Source organism: Muscardinus avellanarius (assembly GCF_963383645.1).
Source record: "Muscardinus avellanarius genome assembly, chromosome: 6".
NCBI lineage: Eukaryota > Metazoa > Chordata > Mammalia > Rodentia > Gliridae > Muscardinus > Muscardinus avellanarius.
The window spans coordinates 117,969,883-117,995,670 of NC_137791.1; the positions used below are offsets into that span (position 1 = coordinate 117,969,883).

A 25,788-nucleotide genomic window follows, 5' to 3' on the forward strand; every position below is an offset into this window, starting at 1 on the left:
TAAAAACTATTTTATTTTACGATGGTAAGTAGATATCTGTCATTGTATAAACAGAGATATGCATACATCCTCTCCTATTTTTCCCCACATTTGAAAAAAGAACAGTATGACGCCCAGACCTATTTTTATATTTTTATTTGGAAACAGGGTCTCTACTTAAGCCAGAGAGGCTGGCTTTGAACCTGCAGGATCCTCCTGTCTCGGCCTCCCAAGCGCGGGGATTACAAGCATGCGCCACCACGCCAGGCGTCATACTGTTCTTTTATCAAAAGTGGGGAAAAATAGGAGAGGATGTATACATATCTCTGTTTATACAATGACAGATATCTACTTACCATCGTAAAATAAAATGCAGTTTTTACTCATACGTTTAAAAAATTGATTAAACTTAAATGTTCATTTATTTATTTATTTATTTATTTAGCGCTACTGGGGATGGAACCCAGGAACATTCTACCTCCGAACTACACCCTCAGCTCTATTTTTTAGCCTTTATTTTTAAACAAGGCCTCATTAAGTAGCTGAGGCTGTCCATGAAACATGATCCTCCTGTCTCAGCCTCCCGAATGCTGGGATTACAAGTGTGCGCCATCACGCCCAGCTCTAAAATATTATTTTGAAAAAGGATAAATGACTTAAATACTCTCTAAATAATGGAGACCACATTACGAATTCTTAAACTGCAAAGCAGAAATTTAAGCGAATAAAAAAGATGGTAAGAAACTAGTTGGGAGGGAAAGTTTCTATCTTTTCAAGAGAATAGTTTATTGTGTTATTTTGGATACACAGTTAAGAAAGCAATTCTTTTCCCAGCAATACATTTTGAAGAAAGTTCTTTGTATACCTGGTTCATCAGTTCCCATTTCATTCCATTTACTGAGAAGTTCTTTCTGTTCTCCAACTGGTCTCTAAAAAAAGGGAATTTTAAATTGGTTTCATTTTTGAAGTTTAGCAATGCAGCTTTTAAAAACAAGAATCAATAACGTCTGAAAGCTTACATAAGCTTCAGTAACACAAGGGAAATAATCTTATTAAGGATGGTGAACTTTTTGGAATTACACTTAAATTAATTATTTAACTATTGCATTATAAGTGGTCTTAACAGCTCAGTTAGAATATGGTGCTAATGAGTCCAAGAAAAAAGATAAATGATCTATACTGGCCAGTTAATTTCACAAACAAAAACTGCTCCTCAGCCACATACTACATCTCTTACCCCATCCAGCAATCTCAGAAATGCATCGCAAGGGGGACTGGCCAAGAGAGTGTGACTATGAGTCAGTAGCATCATCTTCCTATATGAAAGACAGTATATTATACAATACTACATATTTAGACAGTTTTTCATATAAATTTATTCTTTTTTAATACCATCTTTCTGGTGCCTTCAGAGGCTTTTCTTTGGATATTACCAAAAGTATATCCACTATATGTGTTCAACAGAAGTGAATAAATAGCAGGTAGGGAGAGTAAAATTAAGGGAGCAGCTGTACAGAATCCACAACAACCTCTAAGTGATTTTTCCCTCCTTTCCCATTTCTCTCCTATCAAAACCCAGAATGATAGGCTAATGTTGAGTATTAGATCTAAACAGAATTTCAGTTATGCAAAGAGGTAGCAAATTGTTCCTTTCATTCTCTATATTGTACCACACTGACTATCACAAGATCATAGTGTACCTGAACTCTATCTACAATTCACGGAGCATAACTACTGTGCTCAATTAGCCAAAATGTAAAGAAACCAAAAGTAATCAAAATCTTCAAAATGTCTAAATAACCCATACTGCAGATTTTGTATTTTTACTCATTCTTAGAAAGGGGCTGTTATAATAACCATTAAAGCAAACATAATTGAAATCTGTATAGAATATACCCACATAGTTGTCATAGACAAATTTTTATTTCAAAATAAGCTAATATATTAGTAAGAAAGTAATCATGTGCTTAAAAGTTATATAACCTCACCATACTTTTCAGTAATTAATTCACAATAAAATATTTAAGATGAAAATGTTAAAAAGTACCTTTCGTGCCAATGGGATACTCAGTTCAGTGCACATACTATTTAAACTCTTCAAAATTCTTTTTTCCCAACTTCCCTAAAACACAAGGAACAGTTTACTATTTACTGTTTTAATTATAACACTAAAACTAATAAAATATTAAAGTTATTATTAGTTACATAGAAATGGTAAGGCAGGTTGAGATTGGTTATCCTTATTCATGCTTACTCAACAAATATTGACTATAGCCTACTATTTGCCAGATACTACCCTTAGTGCTATGAATTAATCATTGCTTTTGTTTGGATACTAAATGTCCCCCAAAGTATTAAAGGTTTGTTCCCAGGGTAGTACTCTTGGGAGGCAGTGGAACCTTTGAAAGGTGGAGCCTAGTAGGAGGTCCTCAGTTCTATGGGGGGTTGCCTCTGATGGGAAATGTGTATGGTTACCCTCAGTTTACAAATGAGGAAACTTTAAAAAATGAACCATAAGAATGGAATAAGAAAGGCTATTAATAATTGAGGAAATGCTGATCAAATCTTTATTTGATTATTATTATTATTTTGCTTCACAACTAAAACCGGAACTAAGACAAACCCTAGAACAAAAGATAGAACACACATGCACAAACACACATGAGCACACATGCATGCGTGCACACACACACACACACACACACACACACACACACACACACTGGAGTTTTACTCAGCAATAAAGAACAAAACTGTGTCATCTTCAGGAAAATGGAAGAAAATCTAAAAAATCATGCTAAGTGAGACAGGCCACATTCAGAAAACTAAGGGCCACATGTTTTCCCTCACACATGGAAGCTAGAAAAAACATAAAAAAGAAAAGATAATTCATGAAAACAAGAATAGAGATCAGTAAAATAGTAGAAGGGGAATGGAGGAAGGAGGAGAGGGGAAAAATGTGGGCTTGAGGGAGGAAACAGATCAAATATTATGTTTGTATATGAAAGTCTCACTACCAATGGAGCTAGCACGCATGGGGAGGGAGGAGATAGGTGGAAACGCACCAAGGGAAATGTGCATTCAAAGTGCATGTATCACAACATGTTTCCAGGGGCTGATTGTGGCTACAGGATCTCCAACTACATGTGAGAGCCACCTGGAGAGACTTTGACAACTAAGGTCAGCAACATACCTGCAGCTGTTGCCTGCCTTTTCTATGTTAGCAGGACATGAGCTAGAGGCCTGCCCCCTGAGTCCAGGTTGCCCCGAAGGTTCCTGGCAGTATCTGATACTGGAGTCTAGGAAGACTAGATTGTTCTAAGTCTAAGATCTGGGTATCTGTGTACTCTGTGCTGTAGTCTAAGATCTATGTACCCATAAAGGTGTCTTCCTCTGTGATTACTGGTCGAGGGAATTGGAGAACACCACAAGAAGGAAGAAGCAGGCAAAAAGACAACAGCTGTTATAGATGAAAAACTTTTGTTTTTTTCTAATGCTTATGAATTATATACCTGTAACCATACATGAGCAATAAACAACTTTGGAAGTGTTAAAAAAAGTGAATGTTTTGAATCTCACTATTATATATAACTATAATATGCCCACAAAAATCTAAAAGTCAAAAAATTTAGGAAAAAAGCATAATAAGTAAGTAAATGAAAATTAAAGAGCTTTTACATTTAAAATGCTTAAATAGAAAGACATTTACCTTTTACCCAAGCCCTCTAAGTGAAATCCTCTCTAAATTTTTGCCTCAAATCAGTTTCCCTAAAAATTATAATCTATAATATTGACTTATAGGATTTCAGGAGTTTTATAAATAAGTTGTTTTGTTTAATTTACTTTTATTGGTACATTGAAATTATACTTCATAATGAGGTTCAGAGTGATAGAGACACATGCACATCTCAATAATATGTACAGGGATGGGGAGGGGCATGGTGGAATCTGGAGGAAAATGCATAAGGTAATTTCTAAGCCATAAAAGGCAAAATATTTACAAAAGAATCATAATTATATTAACATTTTTAAGCAGGTAGTGTAGCTTTTCTACTTTTTATAGCAATGAAAGTAAATATATACTTCTAAGCCATATGCTAAACATACAGCTAGTAAAAAGTTTATAAAATTATAATTTTTTTTTTTTTTTTGCAGTATTGGGGATGGAACCCAGGGGCATTCTAACTCCGGCTAAACTCCCAGACCTATTTTTTATATTTTATTTGGAAACAGGGTCTCTTAAGCCAGCTAAGGCTGGCTTTGAACCTGCGCAATCCTCTTGTCTCAGCCTCACAAAGTGTGGGGATTACAAGTGTGCGCCACCATGCTCAGCATGTAATTTTAATAATTATTTTATTTACCCTAATAAAAAGTAAAACAAAATATTTATAATCTAGCTATCTGCTACAGAAATACTTTAGTAATTCTCCAATTATAAAGGTAACAAATTTATTCTAGATAATTTGGAAAACAGAAAAATATGTAAAAATAAAATAACAAACATCCATATTAACTCAAAAACAATATTATTAATTTTTTGCTTTCATCTTTTATTTTTCTATGCATATTAGAGATTTATATACATATACATATGTATTTTGTTAATGCAGAATTATTGTTTTATATTTTGTTTTCCATGTAAGATATTGTAAAAAGTTTCCTATTTCATTATATTTCTTCAAAAGTGATATTTTTACTTTTAATTTATTCTTATATTTTTATTGGTATATTATGATCTCACATAATAATGTATTCATAGTGATAGTGGCATACATGCACATAGTACTTGGTGGGCTTTCCCCTAGCTACCACCCCACTCCCCCCTTTCCCCATACAGAATATTGTCTGATCGTGTCTTTTTCTTGTATGTGAATGTCCAAGTCTTTTTCTGTATTTGGGATATTCTCTGCTATTATTTCTCTGAAGAGATTTTTAATGCCTTTGGTTTTTGTTCTAGAACTCTTCAATGATTATTACCAGTAAGTTAGATCATTTCATATTATCTCCTATTTATTGGATGTTCTGGTCATATTGTCATCTCGAAGAGTAAGATTCTATTTTCCATGTGATCTAGTCTGCCATGTGATCTAGTCTTTACTTCATTTATTAATTAATTCATTTCATTCATAGCCTCTTTTTCATTCTTACTTAGGGCCTCAATTTCTCCATTCAAATGTTCTGTTCTCTCAATTTCTATACACTTTCTATAATTTCACTTGAGGCCTTTGATCATATTGAAAAATCAAAATTCTGAATTCTCCTTCTGATAGTATCTGCAGCTCAGTATTGGTGATCTTCCTTGTTGTTGAGTTTGGAAGTTTATGGTTTCCTTGTTGGTCTTCATTCTCATATTTTCAGAATTCTCATGTTTGTATTTCTGTTGTCTTCATATCCTCTTTCTCTTTGGATGAGAGTCTTATTATCCCTTTACAATAAGGCCTATGCTGGGAGTATATAGTTGCCTCATTGATTCTACCTCATATAACCAGACTTTTTTATGGTACTGGGAATTGAACAGATACACCACCAGCCATATTTTTTATTCTTTATTTTGAAACTGAGTCTCACTAGTTGCAGAGAGCCTAAGTAACTGAGGCTGTCTGTGAACCTGTGATTCTCCTGTCTGAGCCTCCCATGTATGGGGATTATAAGTATGTGCCACCATGCTCAGCATAATCAGACTTTTAATTTTGTCTCCCAGAACCTCTTTAATAAGATGTAGCTCTTAGACAGTGGAGACAAAAAGGAGTCTCAACTGGCTGCATGCCACCATGCTCTTGAGCCCAAATTCAGCAGGGTGAGAGACTGTTTCATTCAGAGCCTGTGGCCTGCTGGTTGAGATTTAACTCCCCACATACATCACCACTGCTCTCCTAATTGTGAACCTGTAAAACCCCGCAGAGTGCTAACCTCTGGTCTCTGTGGTCACTGGGCCTATGCTCAATAGGGCCAGAAATTACTATGTTCTGAATTTATTCCCATGCTAGCTGAGCTTTGATGACCCAGGGATACCACTACTGGTATCTGGTTGCTGGTTGTAATTACATGGAAGCCTGTAGGTCACAACCACCAGGCTCAAACTCTGCTAACAGCAAGAGTGTTGCAGTCTCAGTCTATATGTAATCATGTGAAACCCTGCTGGCTCCTGGCCTCCCTATTTTCGGGGCCCAAGCTCTGGAAGGAAGAGATTATATCATTCTGAGCCTGGAGCTTGGATGATTCAGTTATTTAGCCCCAGGGACACCAATGCTGCTCTGAGCGGCTGAGATCAGGTGAGACCTAGTTGGCCTATGGCCTTGGTGCTTGTGGCACTGCCAAGGATGAGTTTATACTCTTATGAGCCTGCAGCACAGTTGGATGAGTTATTTTACCCCGCAGACACCACTGCTGGTGGGCCTATGGTAATTGCTGGAGGCCTTCTAAGGGCACAGTTAACTATAAACGCTAGGTCCTGGTAAACTGCTGACCCTCAGTCCTGCCCACTTGAGTGCTCCTAGGAACTATTTGCTAATTTACATTTCTGCTAGGTCTGACTGTAGCTCCCACCCAAACCTCTGAAGGGATGATTTGTAAACTCACAGACCCATGGGTCTGTTTATTTCCTCGCAAATCCCTGTAGCCTTGAAGGCTCCTGCTGGGACAGTGTGTAAACTCACGGTCTTTATGAGTGCCATTTGGGTCCCTGCTGGAAGGTAGGAGTTCAGCTGCAGCCCCAGGAATTTGCTGGACAGTTTGGCTGGTTGGTCTGTAGATTCACAGTGGTCTTGATAAGGTGGAATATAGCCACTGAGGTCCCTGCAAGAAGGCCCAGTTGTTTCTTGATTCAAGTTCAGCTGCAAGCTCAGGAGTTCACTTAGCAGTTTGGCTGGGCAATCTGGACAGTTGTGTCTTGAGATATTCAAGTGTGAAGAGAAGAATGAGACAGCGTTTGATGATGGTTTTCTGCTATTACTGGCTAGACCAGATTATGCTTCTTTTTGCTGAAGTTGGTCTGTGAAAGCCTCTGGTCCCAGCAGCTGCCAGCCAAGGTATAGGCTTACCAAGATGGCTCTGCTTCCATTCTCCACTCACCAGATGAGATGCATGGAGTGCTTCTCAGTCTTCTGCTCTCCGTGCTGCATCTAATTTCATCATGTTTCTATCTTTCTTCTGTTGAGTTCTTTTCTCTTGCCAAGAAGCACTCTTTCCTCTGGTTGATTTCCAAGCCTCAGAGCAACCAAAATGCACTGTCTCCCTTCTTCTGCCATCTTGAATCCCCCCAAAATAATATTTCTGATACTGGTATAATATTATCTTTTAGAGCTACATTCAAGCAAGCTTTGTTGATATTTGTTTAGATCCTTTTATATTTCTTACTATTTCCATGAATAAAAATTTGTATTTCTGATTCTTTCCTTTACATAAGGCTCTAGAAGTGGAATTCTAGATAAAAATGTACAAATATTTTATAAAAGGGTACATTATCCATTTTTGTTTACTACATTCATTCATCATTTACAGAAATATCAATTGAGCATCAACAATGGGCCAGGCATTGTGTCAGAAATTCAGTGGTGGAAAGAGAGACATTAGACTCTGCAGAGGTTACAGAATCTAGGTGATGATATAGACAACTCAAATATTATGGTATGGAAGTACAGGGTGCCTTCTGTGTAGAGGATGGGGAACAGGAAAAACTAGACAAACAGGCAGTCAAACTGCCTAAATATATGAGCTCTCACCCAATAACATAAATGTTGTGCAAATAAGCCAAATACATGGGATTGAAGGGAAGCAGTTTCAAGAAAAAGTTCTGCTGTAGTAAGTGAAGTAGGTCAGGTATGATTTGAAAGAGAGATTGTGTAAGTATTTGGCTGTGCGGGGTGGGATGGGAGGAAAAGGAGGGGCAGTGTGGGAAGGCAAGAGGTGACACTGACATAGTAAAGAGGGGCAAGATAATTTATATCCTTGTAAACTATAGTAAAGAATTTCAGTTCTGCCCTGAAAGTTCTGTAAGTTTTAAGGAATAGGATGACAATACAGAAGGCACAAAGACTAATTCAGAAAGGGAGTTAAAACTAAGAAGATTCTCACATTTTTGCTAATATTACAGAATTGAGAGAAACAGGGTCAATCCAACCACATGGTATATCTCTCTCACTTCTAGTATATATCTCTATCACTTCATAGTATATCCACATCACTATATACTACATCACTTCTCAGAATTCCCACAAATTTTGACAATTTGCTTGAGCAAACTGGACTAGATAAAGAAACAGACTGAACAGTATCAGAGGTGTAGATTCTGGAGCCAGACTGTCCAAGCCACATTCCAGCTCCTGCTTATTAGTTTTTTAAGGTTGTAAGGTTGGACCTAGATAACACCATTAGAGTTACTCACCTCATAGAGCTGTCATGAATAATCAACAAGTGGACGTATGTAAAGTACTAACATGGTTCCTGGTGCATAACTGGAGATCCCTGTGTTTCCTATTATTATTTCACAAGAAAGCTTGTGCACTTATAAACATCATGCACATCAGTTTCTCCAAATAATGCTTCCTTGGAAAGTTATAGCAGCTGGTCGTGGTGGCGCATGCTTGTAATCCCCGCGCTTAGGAGGTGGAGATAGGAGGATCGCGCAGGTTCGAAGCCAGCCTTGCTGGCTTAAGAGACCCTGTTTCCAAAAATAAAAATGTATAAAATAGGTCTGGGAGTGTAGCCTGGAGGTAGAAGGGCTTCCAGGAACCCCAGTACCCCCCCCAAAAAAAAAAGAAAGAAAGAAAAAAAAAAGAAAGAAAATTATAGCAAAATAGTTCCCAAAGTATTTTACATCTAAATAGTTTTATGATCACATAAATTTGAATAACACTGGCTTAAATAAAACTAAATAGCTTTCTTTACTGCAGAAATTTTCTGAGCTTGTTTTAATTTTAACATGCCAAAACAAAATTATTTAATACTTGTGGTTTTAGTCCAATACTCCTTCATTTGAGCAACTAAACAAAGAGTACTAGGAAAAACCCCAAGTATAAAACAGACGTGCATGAGTCCAAGCTATAGATGAAGCTCTGTGGTAGAGCACTTACATAACATGTATGAGGCCTTGGATTCCATCCTCAGCACCATACACACCAACAAAAAATTGCAAAAATAAAGAAATCTCAATAAAGTATGAACTTTAGTTAGTAATGTTTCAATCCATATTGGCCCATCCATTGTAACAAATGTAAAATAGTAATAATGGGGAATCTAGGCATGGGCTCTATGAAAACTCTTTGTACTACCTTCTCAAAACTCTCTAAAATGCTAGTCAATTAAAAGTTATACGATACATTAATTCATTAAGATACAAGCAGTTTGCCTAGAATCGCAAGCTTATTTGTCTAGGACACCCTCCCTTCACTTTGTGGCATATTTCTCAGCAAGAAGCCTTACAATCTCATTACTGCAGAAAAATTAAGATCCTCTCTAGTTTGCCAAAAACTGCAGTGAGCTGATTTATATCTCAATTCTAAAGACACAATCAAGAGCCAAGTGAATTTAAAATAAATCATAAAATTTTAATAAAGAGGAGTCCAATTTTTCCAGGGTATAATTCTAAAATACTTTCTGCTATTGCTTTACCTAATAAAAAGGAAACAAATGCTAAGGGTTTAAAAGTTATTTTTTTATTATAAAGAGCAAAGAACAACCTGCTAAGAAGTCACCTGTACCCTCCCAGTGGTTTACAAAGCTTACTAGATACCCCCTTATTATCACATGGTACTTCCTACTGTGTATTTCAGCTACTTGTGTACAAGTCTTATTTCAATTATAAAACATGAGTTACCTAAAGGCAGAATCTGTATCTAATTTATTACTTAACCTCCATAGCATAATGCCTTCTATTCAGTAGGCATTCATTATTTTTAAAAATAAATATTATGCTGGGCATGGTGGTGCATGCTTATAATCCCAGCATTTGGGAGGCTGAGACAGGAGGATCACAGTTCGTACACAGCTTCAGGTACTTAGTGAGGCCCTTTGCAACTCAGTGAGTTTCAAAATAAAGAATTTTTTAAAAAAAAGGACTGGGGGTGTAGCTCGGAGGTAGAATGTCCTTGGGTTACATCCCTAGTACCACACACACACAAAAAGACAAAATAAAGAATAAAAAAACAGGGCTGGGGTTGTAGCATGGAGGTAGAATGCCCCTGGGTTCAATCCTCAGCATCAAAAAAAAAAAAAAAAAAAGATAATGTGAAAGGGGAGGCTGAGCATAGATAGTAAAAATTATTAAATGTTAGACTATGAAGTAGAAATTTCATTGGTTAGGCAATTGGAAATCATTGAAGGTTAATTAAAAGGCAGGTAGAAGACAGGCACATGCTTATAATTCCAGTACTGGCAAGGCTGAGACAAGAGGATCACAGGTTTGAAGCTATCCTCAGCAATTTAGCAAGTCATGCTCAACTCAGCAAGATCCTGTTTAAAATAAAAATGAAAATAGGGCTGGGGTGTAGTCCATAAGTAGAATGCCCCTGGGTTCAACCCCACTATCACAAAAACAGGCAACAACAACAAAAGGCAGTTAGATATGGTATAAGAATTCATATGCTTGTAATTAAAGTTAATAGTATTGAGAGTACATAAGAAGATGGGGAAAGAAAAAAAATTTATAGTTGGTAAGTATAAGGATATGAAACAGACATAAATTAAAACCAATGTTTAAAAAAGTAAGCACTTAGCCGGGAGTGGTGGCGCATGCTTGTAATCCCCGCGCTTGGGAGGCAGAGATAGGAGGATCGCGCAGGTTCGAAGCCAGCTGCGCACGCTGGCTTAGGAGACCCTGTTTCCAAATAAAAAGTATAAAAATAGGTCTGGGACTGTAGCCCGGAGGAGGAAGGGTTTCCAGGAATCCCAGTACCACAAAAAAAAAAAAAAAAAAAAAAAAGGAAAGAAAAGTAAGCACTCAAAAAAGTCATTAGTACCAGCATCATCGTCATCATCATCATCAGTATGGTAATTGTGTTGATAATGAAAAGAAAGAGAAGACATAAGACTATAGGAAGAAGATTTTATAAAAGTAAGTGACTATTTGGATATGCAAAACAAACAGCAAAGATATTTCAATTCTAAATTGCTGTAATAATGATGATCATCTTGTAACAAATAGTGAGGTTAGAAAGAAATTTTTATTTTAAGAAGAACATAAAACATTAGTTTTGGACATGTTGGGTTTGATCTCACAGAAGAAATGTACAGGAGGCAGTTGATAACACCCCTATCCTGTTTTGTGTTTGTTTGTTTCATTTTGAAACAGGATCTTGCTAAGTTACCCCGCACTGGCCCTAAACCTGGGATCCTCCAGTCTCAGTCTCCCAAGTACTGGGATTATAGGCATGCATCCATGCACCCAGCTTCAAAACTATTCTTAATAAAATAAGAAGCAAATGTTAAAAATGAGTATCCAGTGGTAGAAATGAGAGCCACTCAAACAGCAAACTTTTGGAACAATTTAAATAAAAAGCATATATTAAATAAAGAATAAAAAAGTATTACCAGGCAGCAAAAAGAATCCTCTGAAAGTTAAACAAATGACTTTACACTGATGACTAACATGTAATGATGTGATTCTCTCCTAAAGTTGTCAACAGTTTGGAAGAGAAAACTAGACAGTAGAAGTGCCTGAGGAGCAGAACAGCAGACAAAACATAAATCTGAAGGAGAAAGAAATTCAGATGTGCAAAAGAGAACAGGATGGAATGGTAGTCATTAGGCCCAGACTAATTAGCTTTTATGCAAAGAGGAGAGAATTGACCAAGAGAACAGGAAACTGAAGAATTGATGTCCCATGCAGAAGAAATACAGGAATATAGGCAGACAGTAACTGGTAGAGGAGGGAATTCATATGACTGTGGTTGAAGAATAGATTAGTTCAACAAACATTTATTCAGAGTGTTCTGTGGACTAGGCACTATGTTAGATGCTGAGGGTAAAAAGCAGTTACTGATCTTAAAAAATGAATAATTTAGTGCAGGGTTTGACAGACATCCTATAACAGAGCAGATAGTAAATATTTTAGGCTTTGTGGGTCATAATGTATCTATTGTAACTACTTAACACTGCCATAATGCAAAAGCAGCTTATTTTCCTAAGAAACTTCCAGATTTTTTCAAAAGTCTGAAAGTCATTTTACATTCCTACCAACAAAGTATGAGAATTCAGGTTATTCCATAACTCTACCAAAATTTGTCTTGTCAGTCTTCAATTTTGGCCGTTCTATTAGTGTACAGGGTAGTATTTTTTAAATATATTTTCATTTTTCAACCATTTAAAAATGTTTTTTTTAAAGTTCCTATTTTGCCAGTAGTAAAAAAAAAAAAAAAAAAAAAAAAAAGAGGTGTCAGCTGGGCACGATGGACGATGGCATATGCCTGTAATTCCAGTATTTGGTAGAGTAAAGCAGGAGGACTGCAGGTTCAAGGCTAGACTCTACACTTGGCAAGACTCTTAGCAACTTAGCAAAAACCTTATTTCAAAAACGAATAAATAAATAAATAGAAAGGGCTGGAGGTATAGCTTGTGTTATCGTGGTACACATTTCCCAGTACCGGTACAGCTTGGATGTAGAATATCCCTGAGTTCAGTACCCAGAACCAAAAAAAGGAAGGAAGGAAGAAAGTAAGGAAAAAAAAGAAGGGAGGAAGGAAGGAAGGAATCAAGAAGTATCAAGCTGGAGGGCAGGACAGGAGGATCCACAGGTTCAAGGCCAGCCTCAGCAATTTGGTGAGGCCCTTTACAAATTAGTGAAACCCTGTTTCAACATAAAGAATAACATATTAAGCCAAGTGTGGTGGCGCACGCTTGTTATCCCAGCATTGGGGAGGCTGAGACTGGAGGATCACGGTTCACAGACAGCCTCAGCTACTTAGTGAGGCCCTCTGCAACTCAGTGAGACCCAGTTTTAAAATAAAGAATAAAAAAATATGGCAGGGGGTATAGCTCAGAGGTTGAATGCCCCTGGGTTCCATCCCCAGACCCACAAAAACAAAAACAGAAGAGGGTATCAGTTCACTTACATTTCATTCTTTTAATATCACAGAGCATAAAAACTGGATTCTCATATAATACTTTTATCATATTTTAATTTCAAGCCAGGATGATACATATTTTTTTCTCCTTTCATTCAATTTTTTTTCAGGATTATTACGTACTTTTGTTTGTTTTGATGGCCAGCCTTATTTTATTTTTTATTTTGAAACAGGGTCTCACCAAGTTGCTGAGGGCCTAATTAAAGGTGGATGAGGCTGGCCTTGAACCTGTGATCCTCCTGTCTCAGCCTCCGAAGTACTGGGATTATGGGTGTGCGCAACCACACCCAACTCTTATAGTTAGTAAGAATGATCCTATATAATGGAAAATAAAAAGGAAGAATATGCAACTATTATTAATGTCACTTTAGTGGTCCCTACCCAGTCTTTCATATAACAAGTTATAATATACTCCTGACTTTAATAAGAACCTTACTCTGTATTATGTAACTTGGTAAAATAAAATAAAAATGAACAATAGCCAACCTGTGCTTTCCTCATGTATACCAAGGGCTCTTTAAGATGTTCAGGAGGTGCAGCAGGATGACTAGGTAAAGGATACCTACAAGCAAAATGAGGCAGCTGAATGTTATACATAACTCTTGATAATTAAGTTCATCAGTATGAAGTTACTTACCTCTGTAGTTCATGTTATACATTAAATAAAATATTTGTTATTAGTTCTATGTGTTTACACAAGGTACCAGGGTCTAATAAAACTTTGATTTTTCTGATTTTACTTAGGTTCTAGATTAAAATTCCAATCATTTGTTAAAAGATAAATTACATGATAGGCTGAAATCATAAATTTGGCTAATCTCTATAAATACTCATGAAAATTATTTTTACTGTCAATTTTAGCACATAATTATAACATTAAAATGAATTTTCAGGTGAAAAATCCTTAACTTACCAATATATCAACTCATTTCATTTTTCTCAATTTCCTTGTCTCCATGATGAGATGTATGTGTGTGTGTGTGTATTTAACTATGTATATAGTTAAAAAACGGAAACTAAGATGATAATATAAACACTACTTTTAATAATAGGTGCATTTTAAATTTATTTAATACATAAATCCAAAAATTTAACAAAATTTGAAAACTGTAAAGTATTATGAATTCTTTGTTTTCCAAGTAACATTATATTTCATTTTCAAAAACCATGGTTTTCATAAGCAAATAGCTTTACTTAATCAATAAATATTTGAGCCACTCTAGGAATGAAGTATGTGGTAGTGATTAAGACAATGCTGCCTGTTCTCATAAGAGTTGATGTTCTAGTAAAGAAAGGCAGTCGACAATGATGAAAACAAACACATTTCGTCAGGTAGACTTACGCGCCATCAGAAAATGAAAGCAGAACAATGAAAGAGCAATATAACTCCTAGTGTGAAGCCACCATGCTCCAATAATGGAGAACCACAGACTGATCCAAAGCAGGACAGCGGCATGTAAAGAACTGAGAACATTCCAAACTACCTGCATCTGTCCTGGAGCCTAGGGTTCAACGGACCAACTGTCCATGAGAGGCATTCCTGGAATGGAAAACAGCCTACCCCCCATGTAATCTATAAGATAGTGTCACTAATTGATTGTTTCTGGCAAATTATTTTTTTCCACTAAAATCTGCATTCCATGTACCTTTTTTCACTCACAAATGGAAAAATAATTGATAGTCTCTAGATATCTCAATATTTTTTGTCCTTATTATAAGATCATTTTTGTGTGTGTGTGGTACTAGGGATGGAACCCAGGGGCTTTTCTACCTCTGGACTATACGTAAGTTGCTGAGAGCTTCACTCAGTAGTTGAGGCTGGCTTCGAACTTGTGTGATTCTCCTGTCTCAGCCTCCCAAGTGCTGGGATTACAAGCGTGCACCACCACGCCTGGCTTTATAAGATAATTTTAAAACTATCTCACATTGCCTAACATATTATATACAGGAATGGAACGTGTGATTTATAAATATTGTTCTAAATACTTCCATTTAATGGAAATTATATATAAGTTTAGTAAAACTTAGAAATTCCGCATAACATTGACACTTGAGAGCATTTACTGATTATCTCAGGTTATAATCAATGAAAATTACCCAAAAATATAGGTAACAAAAGGCAGTCCAAAAGTCATTCAAACGAAGATTAAATTTACATTAAGTATTAACTTATTCATAAAAATTTTTGTTATATTTGTACTTTATTTATTTATTTATTTATTTATTTATTTATTTTTGGTGGTACTGAGGTTCCTGGAAGCCCTTCTACCTCCAGGCTACACTCCCAGACCTATTTTATATTTTTTTATTTGGAAACAGGGTCTCTTAAACCAGCGTGATCCTCCTGTCTCCACCTCCCAAGCACGGGGATTACAAGCATGTGCTACCACGCCCGGCCGTACATTTTATTATTATTTTTTTTTATGTGGAACATATTAAAAATGGTATACATTCAGATCAGGCTTGGTGCCCTCTCCCCCAGCCCCACTCCCCTTCCCCTCCCAAGAATGAGTGTTCAAGTTAATCATGCTACACTCATACTTTTATACATATTCGGATTTAGCCCCTCCATTAATCAACCTCAGCCTTCTTCCTCTCCTATCCTTCCATTCTAGCTTTGCTGAGGTTTTCCCTCCACTTATTCATAAATATTTAATGAGACCCTAGTAGGTGTTCAATGTAAGAAAGAAGTGAATAGTGTAAAATCTCTGTCCTCATGGAGCTTACATTTACTAATATGAATAGATAAGAGCTGTCAGGAACAACACAGAAAACCTACATACTCCCTTGATTCCTGCTTCTTCTCCCCATGTTTCCCTGTATACCAACTGACAATGAATCCTTGTCTGCATTCATCTAGCAGGTTCCTAACCAGTTTCCTCTACTTCCAGACAATTTTCAACCTATTTTCTTGGCAGTTACCCAAGAGTGATGTCTTCCTTATTCACTAGCATTTGTATTTCCAATGTCTAACATAATGCCTGATACATAACTAGATAACCAATAAATTGTTGAATGAGTACAAAAAAAATTTGGTCACTGTCACTTCTTTGATTAAAGTTCTAAAATAGGACGCAAATACTTTTAGGATCCGGTCTACAAGGCCTTGAGTGAGAAGCACTTTCCTACCTACATTCCTAGCATCAAATTTTGCCATGCCCCCTTTACCTTCTACCATCCACCCACACAAACTTTCGCTCTTCCATTGTGCCTCATCCTTTTCCACCTCTAAACTGCTAGCCTGCTGTCCTTTTCTCCTTAAAATGCTTTCTTTACTCCTTCTCCTAACTCTGATTCCAGCCTGTCCTATGTGCTTCTTGTACTTATTGTACCTTAATTACAACTATAAAGCCTGCATGCTCCACAAGGTTATAAGTTCCATAAAAGAAAAGATTGTCTGGATTATTGGTCATTATTCTCAGTACCTGACATAACAAATAGAAAATAGGTTTTAAAACTTAGAGGGCAAAGAAGAACCATATGATTAGGACATTTTGGAGATACTCGGGTCTACTGCTTAAGCACTCTCCTATTGAAAGCTATTAATATCTTATACCTTAAGATCTTATATCTTATATCTTAGAGATCTACCCCCAAACTTGTGGTTAAGTGTAAGAAACTCATCTTAAAATCCTTCCATTTTAGACCCATTAATGTTCAACACTCATACTTTTTAATGGTATGGTAGATATTTGCATTTATCTACTGTAATAGCAGACTATCGTATGTTTTTGTAACATGAACATAGATAGTAAGCTGATTTTTTTTTTTTTGGCATGGTGCTGGGGATCGAACACAGGCTCACAGGTATGCTAGGCAAGTGCTCTATGACTGATATATACTACCAGCACTTAGAGTAAGATTTTTTCCAACTTTTCTTTATTTTAGTTTATATTCCTTAGGGTAAATGGTAGGCGTCTAATTATAAACTGCTCTGTACAAATTACAATGAAGACTAAGATACAGAAAGAAAACAGTAATTCTTTATTTTGTTATTAAGGATTGTCTCATTTAAATCTTTGTAATAAAGTTAGGATTAATAATTATATTATTTCTCCAATTTAACAAATATTTATCATGTGCTAGAATTGATAGATGGTTCAATAACTATTTTAGACTCATTATCACTCATTTGATACTACAGAAGATAAATTTTAAAATATGAGACACAATTCTTGTTCCAGAATACTTTCAATCCAGTTAAGAGATAAGATATAGATATACAGGAGATGTACTAAAAAGGGCTGTGAAATCAGACAGCTGGAGGTCAAGCCCCAGTGCTGTGTATATTAGCTATATGATCTTTAGTAAGTTACTTAAGTGATCTTCTATGGTTGAAAAGTTTGTCCCCTCAAAAATTCATGTTGAAATTTTTGCCTTTGTGACAGTACTGAGAGGTGGTCCCTTTGAGACATGAGTACATGTGGATCGTGAGACCTTCGTCCTCTCAGGCTACTCTAAAAGAGTGTTTGGTCCCCTCCCTTTCCCTCACTCTTTCACCTTACACCACATGATCATGCAGCAAGAAGGCTCCCACCATGCTATCACCTTGATATTGGAATATCAAAATATTTACTTAAAATTCTATTGTATAGGATACTGAAGATGTGATAATGAATAAAAGTCTCTGTCATCAGATAAAAAGGCAGTCTGTCACACAAAACAGTTTTTAGGAATAAATGAGATTGCAAAAATAACAATCATTAGCAAACATAATATCCTCAGATTGATATCTAGTGTTTGTAATTATACACAACAGACATCTTAACTATATATTGTTAATTAGAAATCTTTCCTGTCATGATGTATATCTATTCCTTTGGCTATTAGTACTACCAAAGGTATGGTCAGAGATGACTTCAATTAACAGATAATACATATATTCAATGTTACTAAAGAATTAAAAAACCAATTGGGAAGATGGTGATTAGGAAAGAAATAAACTAATTTAGAAAAAATGTATATCTAAAGCATATGCCCACAGGCTTTCCTCTGAGTCTCTTTAGGTTAGGCTAGATTGCATCATTTCCCAGTTAATAGTCCTGTTAGAAGGGGTGAGTCAGAAATGAGAATATTAGAAACCCGAGACAGATTAAAAAATGATAGAAAAAAATAGTGGACATAGAACTCAGACCATAAACCTATGAGGGCAAAATTGCTTTTATTTTTTTATTTATTTTATTTTATTTATTTATTTTTATTTTTTATTTATTTATTTTTTTGGTGGTACTGGGGTTCCTGGAAGCCCTTCTACCTCCGGGCTACACTCCCAGACCTATTTTTAATATTTCTTATTTGGAAACAGGGTCTCCTAAGCCAGTGCACGCAGCTGGCTTCGAACCTGCACGATCCTCCTGTCTCTGCCTCCCAAGCGCGAGGATTCCAAGCGTGCGCCACCACGCCCGGCTGTTTTTATTTTTTCATACTATAGTCCCAGTGTCTAGTTTAATGCTGGCAACTGACAGGCACTCAAAAAAAAAAAAAAAAAAAACCCTGATGAATGTTTGAATGTTGAATAAACTACAAAAGCTAATATTCTGGATCTTTATTTTTTGTGATGGCAAAAATTTGGTATAGCTGGGCATGGTGGTGCATGCCTATAATCCCAGTACTTAGGAGGCTGAGATAGGGGGATCACAGGTTCAAGTCCAGCAGCATTTTAGGAAGATTCTCAGCAAACTAGTGAGACCCAGTTTAACAAATAAAAGGTCTGGGAATATAGTTCAGAGGCAGAATGCCTCTGGGTTCAATCCCTATTACCATACACACACAAAGAAAAATAGTTCTATATACCTTAACATACTCTGATAATAAATCTAGATAACCAAAAACATTAATGTTCTTAATAATGATAACAATTTTGCAAAGAAAAAAAGCAATAATGTGTAGGATGATCAGTTTATAAAGATAGAAAGAATGTAGTATCCAAAACATAACAATAAAAAGAGAAATGCCATGCTCCGTAAGTACACTGGCTGAATGAACTGTTAATACAATTTTTTTGGTGGTAAAAATACTCATATATTTATTATTAATCCTCAGGCAAGGCTGTAGTAATTTTTAATCATATTTACTTACTTGAAATTATATAAAAATACTAATAATTAATAATAAAGTGAATAGACATTAGCAATACTGGTTTTGTTACCAACAATCTAAATATAGCTAAGAAAAAGTATCTTAAAATAGTGGAAAAAACTCACACACTCAGTTCACTATAAACAGCATTCTGAAGTTTCTTCTCCCAGCCTGTTTTTAAGAAAGAAAAATAAAATATGTGAACATATTAGTTTTTTAAATAAACAGACATCAAAACAACATTTAACTCACTACAACTTTGGCACCAAATTCATCTGTGATATAACATTTCTGATCAACAAACACTGTGTAAAGTAGAATTAAGGAATTATTTCCTATATATTTACCATAATCCTTGGCTAATACTGAATAGCAAAGTCATCAACATGACATTATTTTTGTAAGTAAAACTGCTGCACCAATTTCTCAAACTAAGAGAGATGTTTCCTTCTTCCACTGCCAAGGTGTTCAATAATGTTGGGTGCTGTACTACAACGCTATGACAAATGTACCAACCAGAGAAGAAAGAAAGAGCCTGACAAGAAGAAAGCAAATCACAAGTGACTAGTTACAATGAACTTGTCAGTAAACCAGACAACAGAAGCAACCACGAGTGACTACCACTTAATAATCTCAGTTCTCATGTGTAAGAATTGGTATAAAGAAACTCTCCTAAAAAAAAATTTCTAATTTTCTTTTTATTTTCTCTAAAAATAAACAGATATGAGAAAAATTTATAACGAAAAAAGGAACAACTGAAAAACAAAAAAAGACAAAGGATATACTTACCATATTCAGGATATAATCTGACCAGGAAGATAAACAGTATTTAAAACAGATTATTGCAAAGCAGTCAGTCCCAGGGTTCCTGAATTCTTACGGTATTTCTTGAAAAGTTTGATAGTTATAATTCTACCCAAATAGAAACCCATTCTTCCATAGTTTTCACAATTCTGAATGAGTAACTGAAAGTCTAGGGATAAAGAATTAGAAAAAAAATTACACACCTGATATTTTAAAGAATTCCTTAATATCTTCTTTTAGTGATTCAAGTTTAATCTCGGGGCTCTGAAGACTGGCCTAGTTTGTTTGTATAAATAAGAAAGGAAAGGAGAGAGATCAAAAGTAAATTATTTGGGTTGATATATAATGCTTATGCAATATTTAAAAAGAAACAACCAAATGTGAATACTACTTGAAAAACTCACTTTGAAATATATGAAGTAAATATATGAAGTAAAATATATTCACCTTAGAAATATATGAAGTAAAACTAAAAAAGAAATCCTTTTTTACCTATATTTCTTCTTTCAAAATATAAAAATTTGTAGCTTATGAATACTTAACATATTTATCCAGGGTCTCAAGTAGAAAATATATTCAGATTTTATAAATATATTCTTAATATTATATCTAACCGATATGGCACCTATACTTAAAGACCAAAACACCAGTTTTATCTATGTGAATTTTCTTCGTACAGTGTCTTCTTTGGATAGCTCTTCCCTGTAAAAATGTGTTTGCTGAGCATTTTTATGAAAAGTATATAAAACTAAGTTTATAAATGTTTAGTATTAATGCCTCTTTCATCTGCAGTTGCATACTTTCTATTCAACTTAGGTTTTTCTTAACCACAAATAAATTATTTTCCTACTCTCACAAATTCTAGAAGCATAGATTTTTTTTTTTATTGGTGCATTATAGTCATACATCTTAATGGGACACAAGATGGTGGAGGTGTACAAGCCCAAATTATTCATTTAGCCCTTCCCCAATTCCCACTCCACTCCTCCCCCTCCCTCCTTCTCATGTTTGGCTTAGTGATTGACTTTGATGTTTGTGAATGTACATCATAAGGAATTTCCCTTCTCTCCTCACCCTCCATCACCCCCAGGTTGCCTGATTTGCTCATCTATGGTTTCTCAGAGTTATTCTCAGTTCCACCCTTATTCTTCCATGACTCAACCCCTTTTGAGGAAGATAGCACTGGTGGCAGTGAGGTTTTTGTAAAAAATCTCCTTGATTTCTACATAAAAACAAGTAAAGCAACTAGAGAGTAAAACCAAAATTCCAAGAAAAATATTTACAGCAAAACTAGATGATAAGATATCCCCCGCAGACCCAAAATACTATTAGCTGGGACAAACCAACAGCTATGAAATATCTGTATGGTATTAGCATTGATATAGGAAGCAGAGGGAAGCCATGGGAGGTCTAATGTATGCAAAAGGAAAAGAATGTCCCTGGATTCAATCCCCCTATCACAAACAAACAAACAAACAAACAACAAAACCTCATGAAGAAACACAGGAAGGTGATTAGCATACATATCAGGATGCCTGGGGAAAGGTCTTTTTTATTGGAGTGGGCAAATGAAGAGTTTCTAGCTTGGTGTGGTTGGCAAAGTTTCACTTCTCTACAGGTGGTTGTTACAAAGTCATTCACCTTAAGATAATGTGTTGTATAGTCTTGTATAGTTTATATTCTATTGTACAGTAAAAAAAAAAATAGGAAAAAAGAAAAGGAAAAATATGATTATTTTTCTCCATTTTATTTATTTATTTATTTATTTAATTAATTAATTAATTTATTTATTTATTGTGGTACTGGTGGTGGAACCCAGGGCTTTCCTACCTCCAGGCTACACTCCCAGACCTATTTTATACTTTATTTGAAAACAGGTTCTCACTAAGTTGCCGGGAGCCTCACTAAGTAGCTGAGGCTGGCTTTGAACCTGTGTGATCCTCCTGTCTCAGCCTCCCCAGCGCTGAGATTACACGCGTGGGCCACCACGCCCGGCTCTTTTTCTCCATTTTAAAGCCCTCTTTTACTCTAAAGTCCTCATCGCTTCTCATTTGGATGACTGTAAAAGCTTCTGAACTGGACAACTTGCTACCTTACATAAATTGAGACCACTTCCCACCTTGTATACCCCAAACTTCTTACTGTTTTTTCTTCTTTCTTACAATTTATTTCCTCCTAATATAACATGATTAATTTATTTACTATGCTTATTGGTATACTGTCTACCTCCTTGCACCAGGAATGGTATGCTCTACCAGGGTAGGCATCGTTGTCTTTTTCACTGTTGTATCCCAAGTGCCTAGAATAGTTTCTTTTCTATAATAGGTACTCAGTAAATGTTTATCGAACGAACCAATTTCCCCTTTTCCAACCTATCTTCTTTCTAGTGCTTTCTTCCTAAAACATAAGTCTGTCCTGACTATGGCTTTCCACAACATTCACAGAAGTCTAAGTTTTGAAAAGGCATACCTGACCCTTCACAATGTAGACCCCACTGATCCCTACAGACTCATCTCCTGCCACTGCCCAAGTAAGCTAACAAGACCTTCTATTTTCTCACAGCTTCCCACCACACACTCTACTCGCTAGTCACAGTGAACTATATTCTCTGATCCCCCAATTGTAAGTCCCTTAGAGGGCTCCAAGCTTTTACTCAAGGTTTTTTCACAGAAAGAAGGGCTGCTTTGCCACTTTGGCAAATACCTATTGGCTTCCAACACATACCTCAACTCTTTCCTCCTTTCCCAACTCCCATGGTAAAGTTAGAACATTATGTTCCTTTGTTATAGCACTTACGAAACTACAATTTAATGTTCAGCTAACTTATTTAGCCTTCTGAATAAACCAACAACTCGAGAACAAGGAATAGAGCCAGGCATAGTGGCAAAGGCTTGTAATCCCAGTACTTAAAAGACTGGGAAAAGAAGATCGCAGGATTAAAGACAGCCTCAGCAAGTAGTGAGATCCTGTTTCCAAATAAAAATAAAATAGGGCTGGGAACATAACTCAGAGGTAGAATGCTCCTGGGTTCAATCCCCACTACCACAAAAGAAAGAAAACAGGAACAAGATGGGATCTTCCTTGTTTTTGCATTCCAAGCATTATCCTGGCATTAATTGTTGCTTGATGAACATGCAAATCATGTTCTATCCTTTTAGCCAATTTCCTTCCCAAATAAATAAAGAACTTCATATAATTATTTTTAACTGAATAGAATGGTTTCCAGTCTGTTGTTCCCAGGAAATATTTTAAAAGCTGTAAAATCTCTGCCCATTATTTAAAAGAACCAAGGCAAAAGGAAATAAGCTTTCTCTTACTAACCAGTATTGGAAATGATTCAGAGAGCACAATTTAAATAATTTCAAGAGAGAAATGTTGGCTGTTCTTTCTAAACATATTCAATATTTTACAGTTGCTAGACCTCCTAGATATACTTTCTATATCAAAGGCAAATCAAATTCACTAACCATCCAAAAGAATTAGTAAAATCTTCAGAAACTCAAGAATTAAAAGCAGGACAGCAGGCCAGGGGTGTAGCTCAGCGGTAGAGGACTTGCCTAGGCTACGCAAGGCTCTGGGATTGATCCATCCCTGACACCACAAAAAGAGAGAAGAGCAGGCCAGTGACAAGAGGACACCATGAAAAGGCACCATGCTTCCCAAACACGACTCCACAGCGGAACTCTTTTTCACATGGAATCGAACACTATTTGGAATTCTACTGTACAAAATACATTGAAAATGGTACTCCTATACAGTAGGAACTTTTCTCATTGACTAATATTATGATTAATGTTAAAAGGTCCATCTTTATTCTGATGCAGCCTCAATATGTAGTATATATTTTATTTTGTTTTAGTTGCTCAGTATAGAGGAAAATCCTGATTCACAGAGGTATTAGCATTTCTAAGAGCTTTTCTGGCAATCTCAGGACAAAACTAAATTGATGTAGGAAATTGAAAGAGAAGTAGGTAGAAATTTTTTATTTGGAAGATAAATACAAAGTTTAATTACCACAAACACAAGACTGAGACACAGAGCTTCTGCTACAACTGTAGCACTGTGCACAACACAGTCTTATACCACAGGACAGCACTGTGCACAACACAGTCTTATACCACGGGACAGCACTGTGCACAACACAGTCTTATACCACAGGATGCTTCACTGGCTCACTAAACAGCATATCGTGATAGGGTCCCACAGTGAGCACGAGCTCTTGTGCTTTCCCAGCCAATACCACACACACCAGACCTGTGGCCCCAGCAACCTCATTCATTCAATGTACAGCCCAAAGCAAAGCGTTGGAATTATCAGTGCAGAACTGACATTCCTGCCTCATCAGTGACACATTTTTGAGCTGTCTCAAACATACAAAAAGAAATTAATTAAAAAGCAGCTTTTTTTTTCCTGTGATCTATCCAGAAACAAGTGCATTTGGAAGGAGAATAGTGACTTGCACACTAATCATTTGATACTTTTGAGAGAGTATTGTCTCAATATAATCTTTAAGTTAAATATCATGAAATGAATAGAACTTTTTAGAATCCTTGGATTTAACTGAGCACAGTTTAAAAGCGACTTGGGACTAAATGAGAGGGGAGTCTTGCCTCAAAAGATTTAGAACTATCTCCCAGCCTTATTTATTAGCTTTATCTTCTCTGCTTCTTAGTTTTCTTCTTTAATAAGGAAAACAATACACAAGCTAAATTATAATGAAGCTGAAGTAGAAACATTTTCAGTTATTTTAGTCTATCTAATCCTATATAATCCTGTGGTCAGGCGTGGTGGCGCACGCTTGTAATCCCAGCGCTTGGGAGGCTGAGACAGGAGGATCACCGCAGGTTCAAAGCCAGCCTCAGCTACTTACTGAGGCTCTAAGCAACCTAGAGAGACCCTGTTTCCAATAAAGTATAAAAATAGGTCTGGGAGTGTAGCCTGGAGGTAGAAAAGCCCCTGGATTCCACTCCCAGGACCACCAAAAATAAATAAATAAATAAATAGTAAGATGTGCCCAGATGGCAATGAACTATATATTTATAACAGATTGTCAGGGACAAAGAGAATGAAACGAAAGCATTCTCTTCTGATCTTTCCTGTTCACTAGTGCCAGATAAATGTTCCTTAAAAACAGCTCCATGCCTTTACCCTCTTCAAAATACTTCAATAACCCCTTCACTGCCTATAGACTCAAGGTAAACTCATGCAGGAATTTACAACCTTCTAAACATCTGGTCACACTCAGCGTGTTTGATCTGTCTAGAAAGGCCCTGCAAGCCTTTTTGCTAAACCATCTCACTGTTGAGAACTTACTCCAATCTTCCCACCTTAAATGCTATGCAAGACTCCTCAAATCTCCAGCCATTTCTTCCCAGTATACTGACACCCTATTCATTTGCATTCTTCTTTCAATAATTAATCCAGTTTTCCTGTGTGCCAGCTGCTACTGATAAAAAGTAAATAAGCCATCCTCCCTCTCTTGAGGAACTCAAAGTACATTTAAGGATATAAACACGAAGCTAAAAAAGAAATGCCCATTCCCTCATCGATTCCCAAACATCCTCATCATCAGCTCAATTGTTCTGGACTTTGTCTAATTTCTCTCAAGGGCCCATTACCACCACAAATGAGATGCTCAATTAAACATGTCGAATTAGGTTTCTCCATGTCTTCCCAATACTTTTGGTTCTTTCTAAAACTGTAGACCAGACTTGTTTCTGTAATCCTAGTAGTCTTAGTGGACAAACATTGTAGCCATGAATAAATTTTAGTTTCAAATTGAAAGTTTGGGCTCTAGGAAAAGTGGATGCCTTATACCTAGTCTGTGTTGTGCGTTCCAGCCTGCTCTGGTCTCACCCAAGGAGCTGCC

The 25,788-nt window shown here is 36.3% G+C and overlaps 1 protein-coding gene across 2 annotated transcripts in view; it reads right to left on the reverse strand.

Moving 5' to 3' along the window:
* TBC1D19 (TBC1 domain family member 19) overlaps positions 1 to 25,788 on the reverse strand; it is a gene marked incomplete at both ends in the record, with an annotated part of 126,740 nt that overhangs the window by 88,823 nt on the left and 12,129 nt on the right. Inside the window, 5 exons of one of the 2 annotated variants that reach the window (XM_080697469.1) lie at positions 845 to 908; positions 2,027 to 2,101; positions 13,524 to 13,599; positions 19,241 to 19,286; positions 20,123 to 20,195. In XM_080697469.1, coding sequence (XP_080553595.1) covers positions 845 to 908; positions 2,027 to 2,101; positions 13,524 to 13,599; positions 19,241 to 19,286; positions 20,123 to 20,195 — 334 coding nt within the window. The remainder of the gene's footprint in view (positions 1 to 844; positions 909 to 2,026; positions 2,102 to 13,523; positions 13,600 to 19,240; positions 19,287 to 20,122; positions 20,196 to 25,788) is intronic. The other variant, XM_080697470.1, reaches the window with a different exon arrangement.